This window comes from Chrysoperla carnea, chromosome 2 (genome assembly GCF_905475395.1).
Source record: "Chrysoperla carnea chromosome 2, inChrCarn1.1, whole genome shotgun sequence".
Classification (NCBI taxonomy): domain Eukaryota; kingdom Metazoa; phylum Arthropoda; class Insecta; order Neuroptera; family Chrysopidae; genus Chrysoperla; species Chrysoperla carnea.
The window spans coordinates 95,630,349-95,653,127 of NC_058338.1; the positions used below are offsets into that span (position 1 = coordinate 95,630,349).

At 29.5% G+C, this 22,779-nt stretch overlaps 1 protein-coding gene across 3 annotated transcripts; it reads right to left on the reverse strand.

Annotated features, from left to right (window-relative positions):
- Positions 1 to 10,526: 10,526 nt before the first annotated feature.
- On the reverse strand, positions 10,527 to 19,583 carry LOC123291753 (probable basic-leucine zipper transcription factor J). 3 transcript variants are annotated; one of them, XM_044872159.1, is made up of 7 exons: positions 19,212 to 19,583; positions 17,385 to 17,521; positions 16,535 to 16,752; positions 15,592 to 15,954; positions 14,074 to 14,407; positions 12,451 to 12,845; positions 10,527 to 11,655 (listed from the first exon to the last, which is right to left on the reverse strand). In XM_044872159.1, exons 1-7 carry the CDS (start codon positions 19,359 to 19,361, stop codon positions 11,276 to 11,278), a joined length of 1,977 nt encoding a protein of 658 aa, XP_044728094.1. In that variant the 5' UTR covers positions 19,362 to 19,583; the 3' UTR covers positions 10,527 to 11,275. The 3 variants fall into 3 exon arrangements, with proteins under 3 accessions (XP_044728094.1, XP_044728095.1, XP_044728093.1); XM_044872160.1 differs by having other exon boundaries at positions 10,527 to 11,652; positions 14,074 to 14,410; XM_044872158.1 differs by having other exon boundaries at positions 14,074 to 14,410.
- Positions 19,584 to 22,779: the final 3,196 nt, after the last annotated feature.

The window sequence follows — 22,779 nt, forward strand, 5'->3', positions numbered from 1 at the left end:
AATTAAATAGTATTTGAACTGAAATATTTGTGCACATTTGCGTTTTTTTTCTACTTTCTAGCTTTAAAATTGACCGAGATATGTCAATTTTAATATGGAATTTTTTTGCTCATTCAATCAAATGAAAAAGTATCCATCTTGTAAACCGTTAGAGATACAACAAGATTAAATGTAAAAGTTATTCTTTATAAAAAATTTAGCAACTTTTGTTTGAAACATTTTTTCGTTAACATCACTGTTAACCCGTGAGGGTGCAAATTAGGCGTAAATTGTATAGTATGTATTATATGGGGATATAAGTTATGTATGTGACATGTATGTATGTTTAATGTGATAGAGTAATCAACACTGTATATGTATGGTATTTCAACAATTAACTCAGTCAACTGTTTATTTCCACTTGTTTTTTTTTTAATTTAAATTTTCAGAATTGATTTAGACTTACAATTAGTCCAACTTCAAATTTTTTATAAGGAACATTTCATTTGAATCATTCTTTCGTAAACATTACTATTTACCCGTGAGGACGCAACTTAGGAAAGAACTTGGGTGTCCATTTTCTTCAAAACTATAAAAAAAAAGTGTGTTGATTTGTTTTAAGTTAACTTCAACTATTGGTTTTGAAAACATTCTAGAAAAACAAAAAAAAATTCAGAAAATACTCGCGAAGATTTGAGATTTTGCCAGGCAGATTGGACTAGTTAAGAGTTTTGACTGTAACATATATATTTATCTATTAAAATAACCAAAGAGATTATATAAATTTATTTCATCTCTATGGTAATATCAGAACTTTTGAAAATACACTACTGGAATTGTTAACAGAGAGAGAATCACGTCTCAAAGTAGATTGACAAGGATAATAAATACCGAAGCATGGTCATAATACGCATGTTTTAATATACAACATAATATCCTGGCGCGTATTTAAAATAAGATTATACCACTTTTAAATAAAATTAAAACAGTATATTTTGTACAAATTACCATTTTACCATTTAAAAAATTTTTTTTCATAGAATTAACACACTATTATACTCGTTTGAACGTTAAAACAAAATAAATTTTTATGTGCAGTTGTGATGTAGCTGATTCTCCGTCAGCTGTTTGAATATTGTATTTTTGCATACTTAGTATACGCTGGGCTCATCTATTTAAAAATATATATGATCTAAGATCAGAACGAAGCCTGACGTGTTAATTAAAAAGTTTCAATTTTATGTTTGTGAAATTAATTAATAAAAACTTAACAAAATGGCAAATAATTCATTTAATAATATAAATAATTATTTTTTAATCAAAGAAGAAAATATTAAATTTGAAAATAAGTTACATACATCAGAATTAATTATAAAAAATGAAACATTAAATGAATGTAAAGTTACAATGGAAGTTGGACGAATTAAAAAAGAAATATCAGAAAATGAAGAAGACGAATACTGCAATGATATTAATAGTGAAAGTGTTATAAGTGTTAAACATGAACCTCTTGTTGAAAATGATAAACAATTGTGTACAATTAATTACGAAAATATTAAACTTGAAAATGAATTACATACAGAAGTGATTATTAAAGATGAAATTTTAAATGAAAATTCTATTTTAGAATCACATGGGAATCATGCTGGAAGTACAAACCAATCATTTTTGTGTGATATTTGTAATAAAACATTTACCAAAAAACATCATTTAGTTAGACATAAACAGATTCATAGTGGTGAAAAACCATTTTCTTGTGATATTTGTAATAAAAGTTTTAGTGATCAACAAAATTTAGTTGCACATAAACGAATTCATAGTGGAGAAAAACCATTTTCGTGTGATTTTTGTAACAAAAGATTTACTCAACAAGGTGCTTTAGTTTCACATAAACGTATTCACAGTGGTGAAAAACCATTTTCATGTGATATTTGTAATAAAATATTTGCTCAAAGTAGTAATTTAAATAAACATAAACGAATTCATAGTGGTGAAAAACCGTTTCCATGTGATTTTTGTAATAAAACATTTACTCATCGAAGTTCTTTGATTGTACATATGCGGCTTCATAGTGGGGAAAAACCATTTTCATGTGATATGTGTAATAAAACATTTACTCAACGCACTTCTTTGATTGTACATAAACGGATTCATAGCGGAGAACAATCACTATTTTGTGATATTTGTTATAAAACATTTTCCACATCATCTAGTTTAGTTGCACATAAACGAATTCATAGCGGAGAAAAACCATTTGCATGTGAAGTTTGTAATAAAACATTTACTCAGAAAAGTAATTTAGTTACACATAAACGAATTCATAGTTGAGAAAAATCATTTTCATGCACCGTAAATGTGCTAAAAATAAAAAAATAGTAAACCAACTTTTGTGATATAACTTTCTTCTCAGTTTGACAAAACTAAAAGGTAAAAAAAGTTCGAATCAGACAGTTAATCTTGGGACACCTTTATAATATTATTTTATATAAAAACTTTAATAAGAAAATAAGAATCTCTGTTAATTTGTCTTATGAAAATGTACAATATGATTTTTCATGCAAATTAAAATTTTTTTTTTTGTTATAAACAAATAAAAATGGATATAAATTTTAAATTTTGTTTTAATATTTTAAATTTTCTATCCTACCCATATCTTTTCAAATTTAAAAATAGATATTTTCAATTTTGATGATAAATTTATATTATTACTTGACGATATAAGACGAAAAGTAAGAATTTGATTTTTCGATATCTGGCTTAATTTTCAAAATATTGAAAATTGAAAATTTTGTTTAGTTATTTAGCTTTCGATATTTCGAAAATCAAGACACATCGAAAAATTTTATTCTTATTTTTCGTCTACATTCATGAAGTTATAACAAAATTCATCATCAAAGTTGAAAATAAGATAAAAATAATTTCAACCCTTAATCTACCCTGCTCTTACATCCCTTATATGGACGGTGACACCATAGACAACTAATTATAATATAGATAGGAAACTTGAACTGTTTTTACCATGTGAGTTCCAAAAACTTATCACTCTGTTCAACAGATTTCACTACTGTAGATCAAGTTCTTAATTTATACAGTATAGGCAATGAATATTACAAAAACGTTGTATGTATCACATAAACTTTCTAAATTTCTACAATCATTTTGATCATAGTTGCCTGGTCAAATTTGACAGACTAATACAAAAATTTATCTGAAATAGTGTCAAATAAAATATTAATTAAAAATTAAATAAATATTAGGATGGTTTTTCATTGTTGTGTGAAAGGTTGTGTAAAAACACAGAAGGATATTAGTTTACATGTGATTCCTAAGAATTTTGAGGTAAGTACAAAAATTGTTAACTTGGATAGCAATATTCTTGAAAGACTTAATTTTTCAGAAGTTTAAAAATTGGACAATAGCGATTGGTCGAACGGACATCAAATACTCGAAACGTGAAAACTATCGTGTCTGCGATTTACATTTCGCCGACGAAATGAAACTCCAGACTTCAACAGGAAAATTGCGAACTAACTTAAAGCCTAATGCTTTTCCTAGCCTCCACTTAAGTAGTAAGTTAAAATCCTTATGTAACTAACGTATGTTTAATTTATTATTGTATGTAGGTCTTATAGAGGAACCACGAATGTAGACACAATTTGATTATAAGGTAATTTTTATTTATTTTAGGTTCACAATTTTTACATGCAGAGACCTCGAACATAAATTTGAACAAAACTGTATCAAAACGACCTGGTGAGTGGATTTAATTGTTAGATACTAACAATTATAATTTAAAAAGTAAATATAAAAATATAGTAATGAGAATAAAAATAAAACCTAAAGAGATATTAAATATTCATTAATGAATTTTTTAACTTGTTATGTCTACTGAATAAATCGCCATGAAACACAAGTTTATTTCCTTAAACGCTTGGAAAATTTAGCTTTTATTAGCGTTTATTTTAAAGGAGAACTTTTGATAGCGAACCACCATCCAATTCTGTATGATTTTTCATGAGAAGGCATATTTTGCTCATTTACAACCTGTTTGGATTCAATTATACTTTATTAAATCACAAAAAATGGAATTGTTATTGAAATTTAGGAGCTTTTGTACTTTTTCACTATTTGATAACTAAAATCATAATATTATGTATATAAAACATGAGTTTTTTAATTGTTGTTCAAAAAATTTTTAATTAATTTTTTAATTAATAAATGATCTCAATTTTTAGGATCGCCTATTGCTTCTACGAGTCGAAAGATTATGGCCATAAATATCGAAGAAGAACAAATTCGACCTGCGTTTCAAATAGGTTTGTTGCCAACCTTGTTTCTTTTTTTTCTATTTTATCAAAAATCTATATTTTATTTTCATAGATTTGAAGAAAAAAATGTATTTACTAAAAGAAGGAAATGTGAGAAGGGTGAAAGAACTATCGAAAACAGCAAGAAAATATTACCATATTGCGAAAGATATGTTAAAACTTGCTCGAAAGTTGAAAGATAAAAATGAAACATATCTTAAAAGATTGGAAAATGCAAACACGGATGCAAACATTTATTAGTTTTAATTTTAGTTGTAAGAAACACGATTTAAAATTTTTATTTGTAAATAGAATGTTTTTATTTTATACAAGGGTGTGGGTTCGGAATGTAAATAATATTTTGAGGGGAATAGATTTAAGATTTGCTACTGATAGGATAAAAAAATTAGCTTTACGTAAATATAAGAAATATAAAATTAGACATAAAAGTATAAACAAAAATAAAAGATTAGTTGTTTAATAAATTTATTTTATAATTTAAAAGCGTGTTTTTTTCTTTAAAATATTTAATTATTTTTTGTTTTACTGTTTTAAGCACATGATTTGGAAAAAAGATATTTGATAGCATTTCAAATAAAAATTTGATACCAAAACATGTTCTAAAACAGTAAAACAAAAAAAAAGTAAAAATTTAAATTGTATTTAGATTTGGCATTGAGTATTTTAAAAAAGGCGGTCAATTGATTGAAGCGCTGTCTGGTGAACAGAGTGAGAACTAAATCTCAAGTTTCCTTGGTGATGATAGAGATGCCTATCTATAGTATAATATAAATATTTATTATCTATGGGTGACACTTAGTTTTTTTCTTTTCTAATTCATTGCTAATATGTTTACTTTCTATTAAAAAGTTTTTTTTAATTTGTTTTCATTCATTCCAAATGAAAATTATCAAAAACTTCCAAAATATGTCGTTTTTTGAGATTCCTCCATATAGTGGAGAGCCGTTAGATTTATACCTCGGAATCCAGGGATAGTCAATGAATTCTTATAAAAACTGTGCGACCGCATTGTTTAAAGCTTACTTAAAGAAGTTAAAAACAAAAATTTGTGCGATCTTGTCCAGGGGATGGGAGACACCCCTTATCGGGGGTTGTAAAATTTTTGCTCAAAATGACAACGGGAATCGGTATAGGAATGAATTCTAAGCGAAAAGTGTCATTGAAACTTATTTCGAAAAGTCAATACTTTCCGAGTTATTGGCGATTGAAATTCGGAGTATTTAACGTCAAATAATAGAAAAATTTGATATTTTTTGAAAAAAGTATATCGTACAATTTTTAAAGTACAATAAAAAAGTTTCAAGTCATTTGCATAAAAATTGACGGAGTTATGATGAAATCAAAGTTTATAGGACCTTTCTTTTTATGTTTTATTCAGTACAAAAACTGATCAATTTACCACGGGAACTAAAATTTATGATTGCCGCTTTCCAATTTTAACTTTCAATTTTTAACTTTATTTAAGTACTGGCAGCAGGGTCAAAAAGTTCTAGCAGTTTCGGAAATTTTTTTTTTGAAATAATGTAACTTAAATGCAAAAAATTTTTTCGAAAAATACAAAAAAAAATTGTCTTTATCGTTAAATAGCTTGAAAAATAATAAAGTTACAGAAAAAACTTTCGGGGGAAAAAGTTAAGCTTTATTTCAGCAAAATACTTTACCTTCTAAACTTTTTTTTGTAACTTTATTTGTTTTCCAGTTATTTAACAATAACGACATTTTTTTTACTTTTCGAATTTTTTTTTGCATTTAATTGCAATAATTCAAAAAATATTTATCCGAAACTGCTAGAACTTCTTGAATCTGTTGTCAGTACTTAAATAAAGTAAATAGGAAAGTGACAAAGCATTAATTTTAGTTATTAAAGTATATCATTCACTTTTTAAACTACTATAAAAAACCTTGAAAATGAAAAACGTTTCAAGTCTCAAAGTTTTTTGTTTTTTTGTTTTTGTTTTTGTTTTTTTTTTTTTATTCATTACGAAAACAGATGTATCTACCACGGGAGATGAAATTAATGCTTGCCGCTTTGCAATTTATTTAATTTTGGTACTGAAAACATGTTAAAAAATTCTAGCGATTTAATATTTATAATTTTTGAAATATTACAATTTAAAAGCAAAAAGAAAATTTTCGGAAAAAAAACCAAAAATATCTTTATCGTTAAATAACTCAAAAAATAATAAACTTACAACAAAAATTTAGAGGACAAAAATTGGGCTCTTTTTTCGCAAAATATTTTATCTTCCAGACTTTTTTTGTAACTTTAATATTTTTTTTGTTATTTAACGATAAAGACATTTATTGTTACTTTTTTCGATAAATTTTTTTCTTTTAAGTTGCAATATTTAACAAAATATAGATCCGAAACTGCTAGAACTGTTTGAGCATGTTGCCAGTACCTAAATAAAGTAAATTGAAAAGCGGCAAGCATTAATTTTAGTTCCCGTGGTAAATTCATCAGTCTTTGTGCTGAATATAAGATACAAGGAAAGGTACGAAAAATTTTGTTTTCATTATAACTCCGTCAATTTTCATGCAAATGACTTGAATATAAATATTATCGAAGATAATAAATGAGAACTCTAGGATATGTCGAAATAAATTTCGATTTTTGCCCCAATTTCCTAGATCAGTTTTTTGTATTTTTAAAATACGTATTTTCGACTACCATGTAGTCATCATCAGTATAAGAATTAGCTAGTGAATGTTACTCTTTGCTAATTCTTACTGATGATGACTACGTGGTAGTCGAAAATACGTATTTTAAAAATACAAAAAACTGATCTAGGAAATTGGGGCAAAAATCGAAATTTAAATGACTTGAAAATTTTTCCATTTTTATGATTTTTTATAGTACTTGAAAAAGTGTACCATGTACTTTCTTCAAAAAAATTCAAATTTTCAGTTAAGTATTTGCCGTTAAATACTTCGAATTTCAATTGCCCATAATTCGGAAAGTATTTACTTTTTGAAATATACTTAAATGACTTTTTTTGCTTAGAATTTATCCTTCTATCGATTCCCGTTGTCATTTTTAACAAAAACTTCTACACCCCTAAGCAGGGGTATACCCCACCCCCTGGACAAGATCGCACAAATTTTTGTTTTTAACTTTTTTAAGTAAGCTTTAAACAATGCATTCGAACAGTTTTTATAAAGATTCATTGACTGTCCTTGGATTCCGAGCTTTTTACACATTTATACCTTACGGATCTCTGTTAATAAGAGCCAATGTATTTTATATAGATTTTTAATGACTTTTTTCTTAAAAATGTGCATGGATACCTAAGCTGAAATTTTAACCACATATTCTTTGAGTAAAAGACTACCTAAAAACAAATTTTGAGCCTTTAAATCAAACATTGTTGTCATGCTCATACATCCTTAAACTTACCCATTATGTATTTATTTTGTTTACTCACCTTTTTTCAATAAACTTACCTATAAATGAATAATTGTACTAATATTTTGGTAAAAATGTAGGTTCTGTATGATATTCCTGAAATCGATGTAAAGGATATAAGTATAACATTGAATAATAATAATTAAACCAGAAAAATTGATAAAAAAAAGAAATAACTTCATCTGACGTTTCGCCTTCAGGTGACAGGTTGATATCGAAGAGGATCTCTTTTTAGGTGCTATGGACCCATTTTTGTTTATGTATTATTATAAGGTCCCCTATAAGAGAAAGTTGTCAGACATGAATTTGATAACATTTCAGGATGCTAGAGTAACAGGCATAGATTTTGTAAGGAAAATAGCGGGCTTTCATCTAGTAAAAGATAATGTTTATTATTAGGAATGTTTTTATTTAAATTTGAGATAAAAGAAATAAAATGATATAAAAATGAACATGAAAATAAATTTAAATACACATTATTTTAACTCTTAACATTATCTCGATAACTCTAGTGGGTATATATAATATAATATATATATATATATATATATATATATATATATATGTTTTCACATAATTATTAATTCATATTTTAATATAATTAATAACTTGCGCATGCACATAATTTTTTATTTATTTATAAATTCAAAATATATATTAAAAATTAACAAATGTGAAAAATAAATATAAAAAAAAAATATCTGAAAAATATATTTAGCAATTTATACAGGGTGTAATAGTATTTGATGTAGAAGGAGATAACAATAATAGCTCTGCCTACAATATCAAATCCTGTTACATCTTGTATATTAAAGACGCTTGTGTTCTCTGCTGAAAAAAAAAAAAATAACCAAAAAAATATATAATATTTAAAAAATTGCACTCACAGATATATTAATTTTTTAAGCGATGATAAAAAAAAAGCTTTTGTTAAAATAGGAGACACTGTAACGGATAAAAAACGCGAGATTTGAATTCCGCCTCCGACGAGCAGAAAATAGTATACACACCACGGGAGCAAGTAAAGAATGTCTCAGATCTCATGTTTATTGTCGCCCGAGGTGGTGCCGTTTAGTAAAAGGGTTACCTTAACGGTTATTTAAGCTATTTGGCTGTGATATTTATGACATAATTATGAAAAATATTGAGATATAATTAGCACTAAATCCTTAAGGATCATTAAAAAAAAAAACTAAAACCACAGTGTGATAGAAAGCATTTGAATTGTTAAAAATAATCAAAAAAGCCAACATTGAACACACCAAAAAATTACAAGATATCAAAAAAACTCTCTTAAAAAGTCAAAATTATCTTCATGGGTTTTCGTTTATTCAATCAACATCTTTGGCGTCCAACTTCTACATGTTGGTTGATTAAATGAAAATGCACATCGAAATACTGAACATGAAAATCCTGGAATATGTAAATAAAATTCCCTAAGAGACAATAGGCCTTTGTTCTAAATTTTTTTTATTGCCTCAATCGACATTCGTTTTTAAGCCAAAAACATCGTGTGAAATCAATTTTTTGATAATATCAAAAACTACGAAAATCGATTTAAATGTAGAAATAGAAGATAAAATAGCACGTGATGACGTCATAACTCTACATCAGAACAAAGGCCAATTCTAACTAGATATAATTCGATCCGATAGATATCAATTTGCAAATGATTTATGGGACACTTCATGAACTTAAAAAATTGTGTAATCTTAAATGATATTTTCTTCTTAAAATAAAAACACCAGTGTTTTAAAGCGGCCGGGTTGTCGCATTTTAGAGCAATTTCGCTAGGTAAAATCGTTTTCCATTTTGTTTTCAGTTCGATTCGAAGAATACACAATAAATTTTGCAAACGAATCAAATGTAAAAAATCATTTTCGTTTCTTAACAGCAAATCAATATCATGAAATATTTCTTGAAGAACGAAAATTTGGAGGGCGTTTAAAACCTCCTTTCAGATTAACCAGGAGGGTTAACAAACCTATAAGTTTTAAGAAATGGTATTTTTTTTCCGTCCCGTCAAACTGAAAACATAATGGCTGATAACACTTAGCTTAATAATAAACGCTTAATTATATTTTCTAAAAATATTACTTCTTAAGCTTATACAACTAGAAAAATGAGAAGGAGAGGGGTGGGAAGGGGTTATACTTCATTTAATATTTATATACAATAATTTTTTTTTTTAAGAAACTTAACAAGGTAATTTCCTAATTAAAAACGAAAACATGAGCGTAATAAATTAAATACGAAATTTTGATAATATTAGTAGAATTCAATCTGGGAAAAAAACATGGCATCATTCGTAGAATAAATAGGAAAATTATATTAAATATTAAGGTTGTTATGAAGAAAATGCTATTTAATGACAAACTTTCCAAAAATTGACAGTCAATTATTCACATAATATAAGAAAAGTCTATCGAAAATATAAAATCATTTTTGTTCTTGGTTTTCGTGAAAAACGATGTTAAAGTTACCTAGTTAAAGACGAGGATTATTAAGCTGTATTACAGAGAGACCCAGAAATGTCAGCTTCACTCTAAAACCACCAAAGTATTTAATAAAGACCTATAAATAACTGAACCCATTTACAAAACATTCATGTTTTTAGTTTTCGAGATAATTAACAAAAATTATCATAAAATGTATGAAATTTAATATAATTATATTACGCTTGGCAATGTTGCACATGTGTTGAAGGTATGTGATTATATTGCTAAAAAATAATTTTATTAAATAACGATATAATTATAATTTTTTATTAAATTTAAATATAAAATAATTCAATAAAAATAAAAATAAACATAATTGTAAATTTCATTAAATTAAAATTTCTTTAAATAGTTTTTTTGGAGTTATGTTGTCATGAACTGATCGTTAAATATCAACATAAACATTTCAGTGTTGTTAGGCTTTATTACGTCATAATTGTAACTTTTTTTTAAAATACATAAAAAGATAATTTTAATTATGAGTGGCTGTCCTAGGGTGGTACACACTTAGAACATAGGGTCCGTTGTGATACCGAAAAAGGATTGGCTCAGCAAAAGTGCTTTGACTTCAACGGACTTCAGGTTGGAGAGATCGTCAAAGAAAGGCTGGCTCAAGTGAGTCCACCTCCCCGTGGCAAGAGCTGGGCAGTGACAGAGAAGATGAGACATAATTTCTCCCTCCTCCTCACTGTGAAATGTAGTAGTCATGATACACTGTCAGATCCAGGACTCAGTCGTTCAACGTGCCTGCCAGTGTCCTGTAGTAGTCGCAATAATTTTGCTAATAGAGGCCCTTGGAAGTGATATAAGATTTTCGGAATGCCTAACAAAACCAATTTTAACATGTTAAAAAAACCAATAAAAATAACTTTGATATCGCTTGTAACGGCTATCGGATATAATGACCATAATTATAAGTTATCTATTAAGTGTCATATTTCACACAAAAGATTCGATGGGTAATTTTCTTGCAGAGTAAAAGAAGGAAAAAAGGTATTTTAGTTACGCTCATGAAAAAAAAGGTACAAAGAAACAAACAAAAAAAATCACCACCTAGCTAAAATTTACTGATCCTCTGGTATTTGAAGTCGATGTTTATGTAAAATGACAACATTATTTTTACTTGATGCATTGTGACGTAAAGTGCTGCCATTGTCAACGTCGTCATCACTGGAACCAGTTACTAGTGATGATGCCGATGACAATGGCCATAATGCATCTTTATACTTTTCATGTTGTTGTATATGATTAGCGGTGTCATGATCAAGTTGTGTAGATGATATTGGACTTGTCGGTGGATAACCGTCCAATGATAGTTCCTCCAACGGCGGTAGATGCGGTTCTAAACGCATCTTTTTACTTGGTGATGGTGATGATGAATAGTTTTCTGAATGGAATGTGATTAAATCCTCCATGTTTAGATCATCATCGATACCTTCATCTGCTAAAAGAAGGAAATGATATTTGTTTAGTTTTACCTAAAGTTTTTTCATTTTAATTAATCATCAAATTTCCTAGATTTTTTTTAGAAATTCATCCGAAAATTTGGTTTATTTGACTATGACATAAATATACTGTGCCCCGCAAAAAAGTGGCGTACTTACGAAAAATTTTTAATTTGCTCGAAATTTGAAACAAAAAATGATTGGATTTGAATGAAATATACAGGGTAACCGATTTTAATCGATGAACATAAATATCTTCTAAAATACTTACACTACAAAAAAATGTAGTGTAAGATTTAAGTAGGACATCATATTCTAGCGTCAGATTTGATCTATGTCTTCTGTACCCTTTAATAATTAACTCAGATTCGTATCAGTAGGAGATAGAATAACACTTTAAATTAGAAAGTTGAACCCCATAGAAAAAGTAACATTTTTTTATTTAAAACATTTTTTCGAAAATATTTAGTTTTCCTTACTTTTAGCATTACTCAGAAACAACGACGTGGACGGTTCTTTGAGAGACAAGGGGACCTACGTTAACCAAGTACCCCAAAGGAAACAGAACCTACTACGTCCATGTCGTTATTTCTGAGTAATGCCAAAAGTAAGGTAAAACAAGTATAAAGCTCTATACATAGTGCCTTTTTTAAGTTGACATACGCTTGAAACTCAATAAATTTAATCGAGGAAATATTTCAAACAAAAATGTTAGTTTCAAGGGCACATATCTTATATCCCTGTATATTTGAAAGCTTAAATTAAAAAATCACAAATAAAGTAATAAAACATACCTGGTTTAAAGAGTAACGCACGTTTACCAATATACTCTTCAACTTTATTCTCAAAGTGATCAACGTCTGATAACGCTGTCGATGAATCATCACCACGTTTTAATGATGGTACTGCAATCAATGCTAACGATAAAAGTAACACCATTAAACATGTGGCTGGCTGTGCTTTGTTATTATTTAGTCCACCAGCACCACCAAGTGCACCTGCAGAGGATCCATTAAATGCTGTTGAGGCTCCTTGCGTTGACGATGAATTATTTAGATGATTACCACCAATCTTTCTCGATACTAAGGCTTGTAATCGTCGTAATTGTGATACCAATGTTTGATTTTGTGTTTGTAATACTTTTATACGTTTTAATAATGTTTGATTCTCTTCGGTGCATTGTTTTACTCTATAAAAAAACAACAAAAACACATCATGTGAGAGAGTTCTGAAATATGAACGTTACGTTTTCTTATAGACACAGGGACATCTTTAGCCTTTTGGAGGTCCTGAACATATATATTCGTAATCAGCGACCTTGAAAACCCCCTAGTATCAACTTTCAGCGACCTTGAAAACCCCCAAGTAATTTAAGTTTGAGAGCGTTAATTTGTGGAAGTTATTAACATTAATTAAACACATTTTATTTGCTTAAAATCCACTTTATTTAAAAAAATTTGTCTATCTCTTGTCTAAAGTGGATTTTAAGCAAATAAAATGTGTTTAATTAACCCCGAGTAATTATTTTAGATACATTTTATAACAATTTAGAGATTACTCTGGGGATGAAGAAAACAACCAGGTCGTTTCTTATTTAATTTTTTGATAACTCTGTATTGTTTTAATTACGAGTAGGTAAACTATTACAGAAAACGGAGATACTATCGTAAACTATATAAAAGTTCAAGTAACAATTTTACATGCACTTTCGGGAATAGTGTCCTATTTTTTAAACCAGGGGCTAAAAACTTCAGACCCCAATCAACTCTTCTATTTTTCCCCACTTATTTATGATAGTTTTTTATCTAAATTTCTTGAAAGCACCTAATTAGCACTCAATTTCAATGCTTAATTTATACTTGATTAAGCATTCGTCCAAGTTTTAGAGAGACCTGATTTTAAAATCCGTTGTTTTGAAGGCTTTCGTCTAATTTTATTTCCTTAACATTCATTATTTTATTGTTATTTTCATTGCGTGCTAGCATCATCATATAATGCTACTACCAACGCATCTTTAAGTATTGAGCTGCGGTTTCTGACTGTTACCTAATTAGCATCTAAAAGCTACCAAAATAGACATTTTTTAAATGCGATTTCCGTTCTTTGCGTCGAGAGCGTAACAGAGCTCATAAGTTTGGGGCTTGAGACTTCGAAAATCGCATTACAAATCAATTAATTGGTCATTGAATCGTAAAATTAATCACTAGAATGGAATGGCAGCTGCAAATAATGTTTGTTTTGAGGACAGATCGGAGCCCCCTCAATCGCGAAGCCCTGGGTTTGTGCTCAGTGAAAAAAAAAAAGGCATGTAAATGATAATTTGAATATCATCTTCAATGAATACACATCAATTATAAGTTTACCGTGCATATATCGCAAGGAAGTATTCAAAAGATATTCTTAACGATCGAACTTACCTGTCTTCAAGACCATCAACATATTCCTTCTTACGTTTCCTAGAATCTTGAGCACTGATTTTATTACGGATTTTTCGTCGTATACGTTTCAATTCACGTTCTTCATGTTTTGTTAATGGATAACTTGTTGGTAAACTAATACCCTCTTTAGCCAATAAACGTTGTTCCTCCGTAGTTAATTGTAAACGTGGATAAGAGCCTTGTTGTGATACGTCCATCATATTATTGTTACCAATATTCACATTCGATGTATCTGAATTACTTCCATCAAACATATCTTCATCACTTGTCGATGTTGTCATATCGATAGTTTCATCGTTCGATGTTGGTTCCTCTACTAAAAATAATCATTTATTTTTATTTGTAAACTTAACGTCTATCTTTAATCAGGGTGACGATTGATTTGGTCTTATGAAATTCCCTGACTTTTTCTTAGGTTAGGTTAGAGTGGCTGTCTTGAGAGGAGGGGCATACATAGATCCAAGGATCCGTTGTGAAACCGAAAAAGAGTTGGATCATCTCTGGCCACTATTACATGAATAATTTGGAGCTACTTTAGAACAGCAGAACTGGTTTGACGTCAACAGACTTTAGTTCGGAGAGGTCGTCAAAGAAAAGCTGGCTCAAGTGGGTCCATCTCCTCATGGTAAGAGCTGAATAGTAATAGAGAAGATGAGACATCGTTTCTCTTTTATCCCCACTAACAGCTCGTGGAATAATCGTGGTACACTGCCATACCCAGGATAAATTATGGATAAACATAACTAAGTTATTGTAAAAATTTGATTTTTTGTAATTTTGTAGTTATTTAGTCATACTTTGATCTGAGGGGATTCATTTTGCTTGCTAACCCCCTCAATTGTCAGCGGCGGTCCATCAATTTTTGAAAACAAACAGGTATAGGCCCATTTTTATTATTAATAGAAATTCGAAAAAAATATACATAATACATAAAAAGTGCTTCCTTTATATACTATTATTATCTCCACCAACCCCACCGTTTTCGAGAAAAAAATTTGTCAAATTAAAAATTTAAATTTCCTTTAATTAGAGAACGGATAAAGATACAGGGTCGAGGCTTGGTTCAAAATACCTGTTTTTTAATTATATTCAACTTTCCCATTTAATTTTATCAGCGAAAATCAAAAGTTTTCCCAAAAAACCGCTTTTTTTTCAAAAATTTTCAAAAAACCCTCCAAAAAAAATCGTTCTGGGACAAAAGTTTTGTAAGTGTAACTCAAAAAAGTTTCATTCCTAATTAAGGTACTGAACTATGAAGCGCTTCAATACACAAAAATGAATTCTCATTGAGAAGAATTATTATCAAAATGATGAAAATTCTGTAGCCACAATTCCAGGAATGCTCCAAATAAAGCCACTGTGAAAAGATTATTGAGAATATTTGAGCAAACTGGGTCTGTAAATGATGTGAAAACTGAAACACGCGTTCCTCTTTGTCGTTCGACGGAAAATATCGCAGTAGTTTGACTTTAACAAACTCTAAATTGGCGTACTAACCTGCTTGTGTAAAAATAATATTATTATTTTTAATTGAAATCTTCTTCGAATGTTGTAACAAATTTGCCGATGTCAATTTAATATTTCGTTTATTGTTTGATGATGATGTATTGATTATTTTGATTGTCCGTAGATCTTTAACCGATACTGGTAACAATATTGAACGTGGATGATGATGTGAACTTCCATTTCCATTAGCTGTTGTAGATTGTGGCATAGCTTGAACTCGTATCACTTTCCCAGATAGTTTTGTTGGTAAATTTTTTTGATTTAAAATCGTTACGGTTTGTAACGATTTATTATTTATGAAAGATGTACGCTGCTGTTGAGATGTATTTTTAAATGATAAATTCGTTGGTTGAACTGTAAATTAACAAACAATTGTTTAAATATCCTGTTTCGAGTGTCATTCGAATAAACATGATATTAAGGTAGCTACACAAACTAGATAAGTTTACATGATCAATGTTTTTGTATAAGCAACCTTGAACGTATGTAGGATGCAATTTTGTGAGACAGATATTCTGGTCAAGTTTAGAGCTGTCACACCGAGATATTTCGAGAGTAGAACTCAAAACGAACAATATTTAAAAAAATTAGTAAATCCGCGGTAAGAGTAAAATGTTATTGTCTTTATATATTAAAAATCGATGAGACCTTTCTGCCACGATAAGAGCTGTCACACCAACTTTTAGTGAAATTAAATTTAAATTTGCAATAAAATGGTCTATTACAAATTAATTTCCATGAAAGTGCAAAATACTTATAATTATTTACAATATAAAAAATATTTCTGCCAGGCTCCCCGCCTGATGTATCTCATTTAATCTTTTTGTTACAGATCTAGGCACCTCTCAAAGTAATATAGGAATACGTTTTTTTTCTAGACCTATTAAGACAACAATTCAAAGATCCTAGAGTTTAACAATTTCGAAAAACTTACTTATAATTGGTGTCGTATTTTGTGTTTCATTTGTTGTATAAACCATTTCAGTGTCATCTGCCTTCAAGTCCGCCGGTGATGATTCACCTTCATAGTATGTAGTAGAATAAATGGGAGATGATTGAATACCAGCTTCAGAAATTGATGGACCGGGCGAACTCATTGTTGAGCTTAAGATTTCGTCATCGTCGCCAACATGAAATTGTTCCTCAAATTCACTATAAAATTTGATTTAAAAAAAATACATTTAGTTTTTCATTTTCATCAAGAAATTATTTATATTTAACAGTTATTTCAGTGGTGTCAAGATTGTGCTGTGCCTTCAATTTTCCCTTACGAAAATATTCATAATCAGGTACTTTTCTTTAACATGAACTGCAAGCTTCAAAATTGATTATTCCCTGCGAACGATATTCAAACATGATAACTGGACAATCGAAATCCAGAGTTCGTTATGTTTGGGGAGCAGTCATGAATAACTCGATATTTTAATAACTCTGGTAAACACAACTCGGTGCGGATAGTAACTCCTAGTTGTAAACGACTCTGAGTCGACCATGCCATAAATGGGGTCGAGTTAGCACGGCTCTGCGGGTTTTTTGGTTAACCCTGTGATTGCGTTAATTCACTGACCCACGTGGGAGTCGTTTTTGTAATGAGTTGTTTTGACCAGAGTTATTTTGGTAAGTAACCGATATTCAAACAAGAAAATTCAAAAATTATCATGTCCGTTGCTCACGAAAACAGATCATTCCTTAAAAATGGACATCTCGGAGCTTGCCCAAGTGCGCTTCAAATTTCTACCCGTTGAATGACAAATTGTACGCTTAACTATAAACTTATTACTTACAAATCATGATTTTCGCCACTGCTTAAACCACTATCAGAACATGAATTTGGAGATGGATCCAAAACACCTTCCAATTGTCCACCGTCATTTAAAATAGAATCCAATATTTCATCAGGATTGGATGGCCAAACGTCATTCTGAAAGAAGCTCATTAATTAATCTTCTAATTAAGATAAATAAATATTTGCTCGGACCAAACATGGGCTGACAATTTTCAAATGCGTAGAACAAAAAAGGGTGATTTCGGAAAATTTGTTTGCAATTTATTAGAAAACTATGCATTTAAGAGAAAAAAATAGGCCAGCTCAAAGTTATCGAGCGTAAAATTTCCGATTTTTGTATAAACTTTTCCTTATCTTTCATATTTTCTGCAAAATCTACATCAATGTATACTTTTCCGTGTTTTTGGTGGTTTTTCTAATTTTTCTTAAAAGCTGTGTATTTTAGGGAAAAAACACTTTGAATAAAAGTTGTTAAGCATAAAATTTCCAACCGATCTGTATATTTTGATTGTTTCCAATCAAAAATTTTTCCACATTTTTTTGCAATTTACTCGAAAGCTATGCATTTTAGAGAAAAAATAAGTCAGCCCAAAGTTATCGGGCGTAAAATTTAAATAAATATATACGAGACATACTTTATTTCCTATGTTTGTTTTCCGCCCTCTAGGGGTGAAAATTACAAGTCGGAAAAAAGTATATATACATATCGATTGAAAATTTTACGCATTACAACTTTGGATCGGAGTTTTTCCCTAAAATGCATAGTTTTTGAATAAATTCTAAAAAACGCGGAAAATTTTATTTAAATATTAATTTTTCCGAAAATAGGAAATTCCTCCTCTCGGAAAAATTTACATAAAATTTTCCGCGTTTTTTAGAATTTATTCAAAAACTATGCATTTTAGGGAAAAAACTCTGATCCAAAGTTGTAGTGCGTAAAATTTTCAATCGATATGTATATATACTTTTTTCCGACTTATAATCTTCACCACTAGAGGGCGGAAAACAAACATAAGAAATAAAGTATGTCTCGTATATAAATTTTACGCCCGATAACTTTGGACTGACTTAAAACGTTAAAAAATTTTCCATAATCAGCCTTTTTAGCTGCACATATGAAAAAATTTTTATTCTACAGGCAAAAATCTAAAAGTTGTTGTACCCAAAACTTCAGTGAATTTCGCCTAACTTGGTGCGGCTAATCGTAAAAAATTCTATTTGTTTATTTACGGCGATGCCTCTTCTACTTATCAAATGAACTCGATTTTGGAATTTTTTGAGGTCTTTTTCCCACTGAATATTCCAAAAATTATAATTGATAATTTTGAAGTATATTGCTAAATTCCAAAAAATCGGTACAATCGAATAAAATCATAAAAAGTTCGTGTAAGATAATCATAATAATGCCCGGCCAGTCATATTTCTGGTTTTTCCGAGTGACGTTACAAGAGGAATTTCCAATAATATGCACACAAAAAATTTATTTATATAGTTTAGGGGGTTATGAACTTTATTTCCTTGCGATTTATAAAAATATCCCTAATTATTGGAAAAATGCATTCGAAAATATTTATAAACAATATCAAATATGTTTTTGCAATATTGCATGATGCAACGTATATGCAAGCAATTTTTTTCTACGTCTTAGATCGATAACTTTTATAGTATTACGATTTTTTAGAAGAAATAAGCTTAAAATTAATAAAGTATATATAAAAACTTGAAATTCTTAGAAAAATTTCAACGAAATATGTTTCTAGTACATGGAAAATTACTACGGGAAAAAAAATATGTTGACACGTCAACTGATTTACGTATGACTTACAATATTAAAATTATCCTCGGAATTCGTGTAAGCGAATCCAGGTATATCCAAATCAATTTCATTCTTAATATTATTAAGAACACCGTGATCCTTTAAATCGTCGCGTTGGAGTAAGAAATCCATCATGCCAATATCTAATGGTGCTGTCATATTTGTTGCAATATTTGTTTTAGGAATTTGATAAATTCCAAAATGTTGTTTATTAATTCCTTATCTCTCCTATCACCTTTGTTTAAAATGTTCGATTTAAATTAATAGAAAATTGGTCAACATGTTTATTACATTTGTTTGGACATTTTTAATATAAATATTATCAAAATATGTGTCACAATTTATTATTTTTGTTTGAAATCATTCACAAGTTGTCTTCACTTTTATTATTTCAACGTGTAAGTTATTACGTCATACACAGTGATACCACTCTAGCGATGTAAATTGTTACTCAAATCTTTTTACATTTACACAAATTCCCTAAAATTATTTGGAGTGCGTTCCTCAAGATCTAAATCCTGAAAATGAAATGCTTTATTCATTAAACAAACACACTGTTACAAATACAAATAAAAACAAGTGAAAACAAACAATAGGGTATTATCGTTAGTCAAAAATAAATAATGAAATTTGAAAAAAGTTAAAATTTATGTTAAAATATACTTAAATATTCTGATTTCGAGTCATTAAAGCACATTTTTCTTTTAAAATATTAAAATTAAAAATCGTAATTTTAAACTGTATATCACGTGACCTAAAATGCGGGCAAGCCTTTCTGTGATGTCATAGCGGTATGAGTCATAGACCATCAGTTAGTTCATTGTAGACAGTTGGGTATAATATATACATAGATGAGTATTTATATTATAATCAGATGTCTATGAATATATCTGTCAAAATTATTTGTGTTATTTCGTATATTGATACCCATATTACGTCATCAAATTGGATGCCCGCGTTTTTGACAGTTTAAAAAAGGTTTAAAATTAATTTAAGTTTTTGGCAAGAAAGCGTGTGTATTTTTCCGAAATAAATTTTTGGTGGCTTTTTATTAGCAAAATCAACATTTTGAAGTACTATTTCAAAAATAGTGGAATACCCATTATTTTTATACCATGTATATATGAAATATACATAGTAAGTATATTAAGTTTAGTCCCAAGTTTGTAACGCTTAAAAATAATAATGCTAGGAAAAAAATTTTGTCATAGGTGTTCATAAAATCACCTAACTAGTCCATTTCCGGTTGTCCGTTCGTCTGTGGACACGATAACTCAAAAACGAAAAAAGATATGGAGCTGAAATTTTTATAGCGTGCTGAGAACGTAAAAAGTGAGGTCAAGTTCGTAAATGAGCATCATAGGTCAATTGGGTCTTGGGTCCGTAGGACCCATCTTGTAAACCGTTAGAGATAGAACAAAATTTTAAATGTAAAAAATGTTCCTTATCAAAAATAAAACAACTTTTGTTTGAAACATTTTTTCGTAAACATCACTGTTTACCCGTGAGGGCGCCAATTAGGCGGAAATTTTATAATATGTACTATACTTGATTATCAGTTATGTATGTGTTATGTGATAAAGAAATCAACACTGACTATGCATGGTATTTCAACAATTAACTCAGTCAATTGTTTGTTTTTACTCGTTTTATTTTTTATATTTAAACTTTTGTTCTATTTCTAACGGTTTACTAGATGGGTCCCACGCACCCAAGAACTTGACCTAAGTAGCTCATTTACGAACCCGACCTCACTTTTTATGTTCTGAGAACGCTATAATATTTCACTTTGAAATCTCTTTTAGTTTTTGAGTTATCGTGTTAACAGACGAACAGACAACCGGAAATGGACTGTTTAGATGATTTTTATCAATATTTTTCAGCGTTACAAACTTGGGACTAAACTTAGTATACCTTGATATATTTCATATACACATGGTAGAAAAAACTCATGAAAAGCAGAGCTCCATTATCATATCACGTCATATTCGCCCCCTCCCCCATTATATATTTCTGATTAAAATATGATAAAATAATAATAAAATTAATAAGCCGGAAAAAAGGGTCGAGCGTTGGAAAAGTAGGGAAACGCGGCACCGATTTGAATGAAACATTTTGTAACGTGTTTATAGGACCCCAAGGAACATTCAGCCAACTTAACCTAGTCAGAAAGGGGAATAGGGCCCCAGCGAGGGCTATAAGTCAAAATTTTTTTGAAATGCTTATTTTGGCTTAAAATTGTCTTCTAGGTATTTTTGGTCACTAAATACGAATCTGATGTCAGATTAAACAAATTCTGTTACGTATTTCAAAAATAATGCCATTTTGACCCGAAATTTCACTTTATTTGGTATATAAACGGAAAATTAAGTACTTATCAACATCGCCCAAACTGTTACCTGGGATATATTTTTAGTCGCTGATTACGAATCTGATGTCAGATAAACAGATTCTGTCACGTATTCCAAAAACCGAGCCATTATTTGCCAAGAATTTCACTTTTTTGGCACAAAAACTGCAAATTAAGAATTTATCGTCCAAACTGTGCTCTAGGTGCTATTTTTGGTTGCTGATTACGAATCCGATGTCAGATAACACGGATTCTGTCACGTCTTACGAAAATCGTGCCATTTTTATCCAGAATTTAATTTTTTTGACACAAAAATGGCAAATTAAGTGTTTATCAAAAATGACACAATTTTCGGGAGGCATCATATAGAATCCTGGAACAAAGTTTGGACGACAAATACTTAGTTTCCCGTTTTTGTATTCAAAAAAGTAAAATTTTTTGCCAAAAATGGCACAATGTTTGGAAGATGAGCAGAATCCGTTAATCAGATATCGGATTTGGATGTCTACGTCATGCAAAGAACATACTCTCCAAGTTTTTCAGGTCTCTGCGATCAGCGATTTGGGATGTGCGTTGATCCGTCAGTCAGTGACTCATTCAGGACAAAGCATTTCATATGTATAGATAATTGTAGAACTAAACCAAATCAACTTTCGATTTTTTTATGAAAATTATAGATGGCACTATCAAAAAAACAACAATTTGCATATGTTAGAGGATGTTTTGAAAGATTGGCGTATTTCAGGGAGAGGAGTTGGGGGATTTTTTTCCACCAGTCGAAAGCCGTTTACCATAAAAACTAACCTTTTTTATTGGAATCTTTCCGAAAAAACGACAAAATTCGACAGAAATGGAATGCACAAACATTTATAAGTCTAATTTTGCACTACCTTTCAGATTTAATCTATATTTGAACAAATGATTCGAACAAAAATTTTTATGTATTGTAGCCTCGTTTCAAATTATTCAGTTCCTTGTGGTAAAACTTCTGAGAGGTCGCAAAATCCGTGTATAAATTCCCCTCACTGCTTAGGCTATTAAATTTATTTATAATCAAAAATTAATATTAAAAATCAAAATTTATTTGTTTTACAAATTTTAACATTTACATAACACAAAATGTATTTATTACAAAGTTATTATTTTGTCATATTTGTTTTAATTCAAATTTCTGCAACATTTTCCAACAGCTGCAGCGGTCGATCCTTTTTCAAGCCCTTTACGCTA

What these genes read in the sequence shown, in the direction of transcription:
- LOC123291753 (XM_044872158.1), bottom strand. Translation starts at nt 19,361, where the DNA reads ATGACAGCACCATTAGATATTGGCATGATGGATTTCTTACTCCAACGC. An exon ending in CCGAGGATAATTTTAATATT is followed by an intron (nt 17,522 to 19,211) that starts GTAAGTCATACG and finishes AGCTTCTTTCAG; the next exon opens with AATGACGTTTGGCCATCCAA. An exon ending in TATTATTTTTACACAAGCAG is followed by an intron (nt 14,411 to 15,591) that starts GTTAGTACGCCA and finishes GATTATTTTTAG; the next exon opens with TAGAGGAACCAACATCGAAC.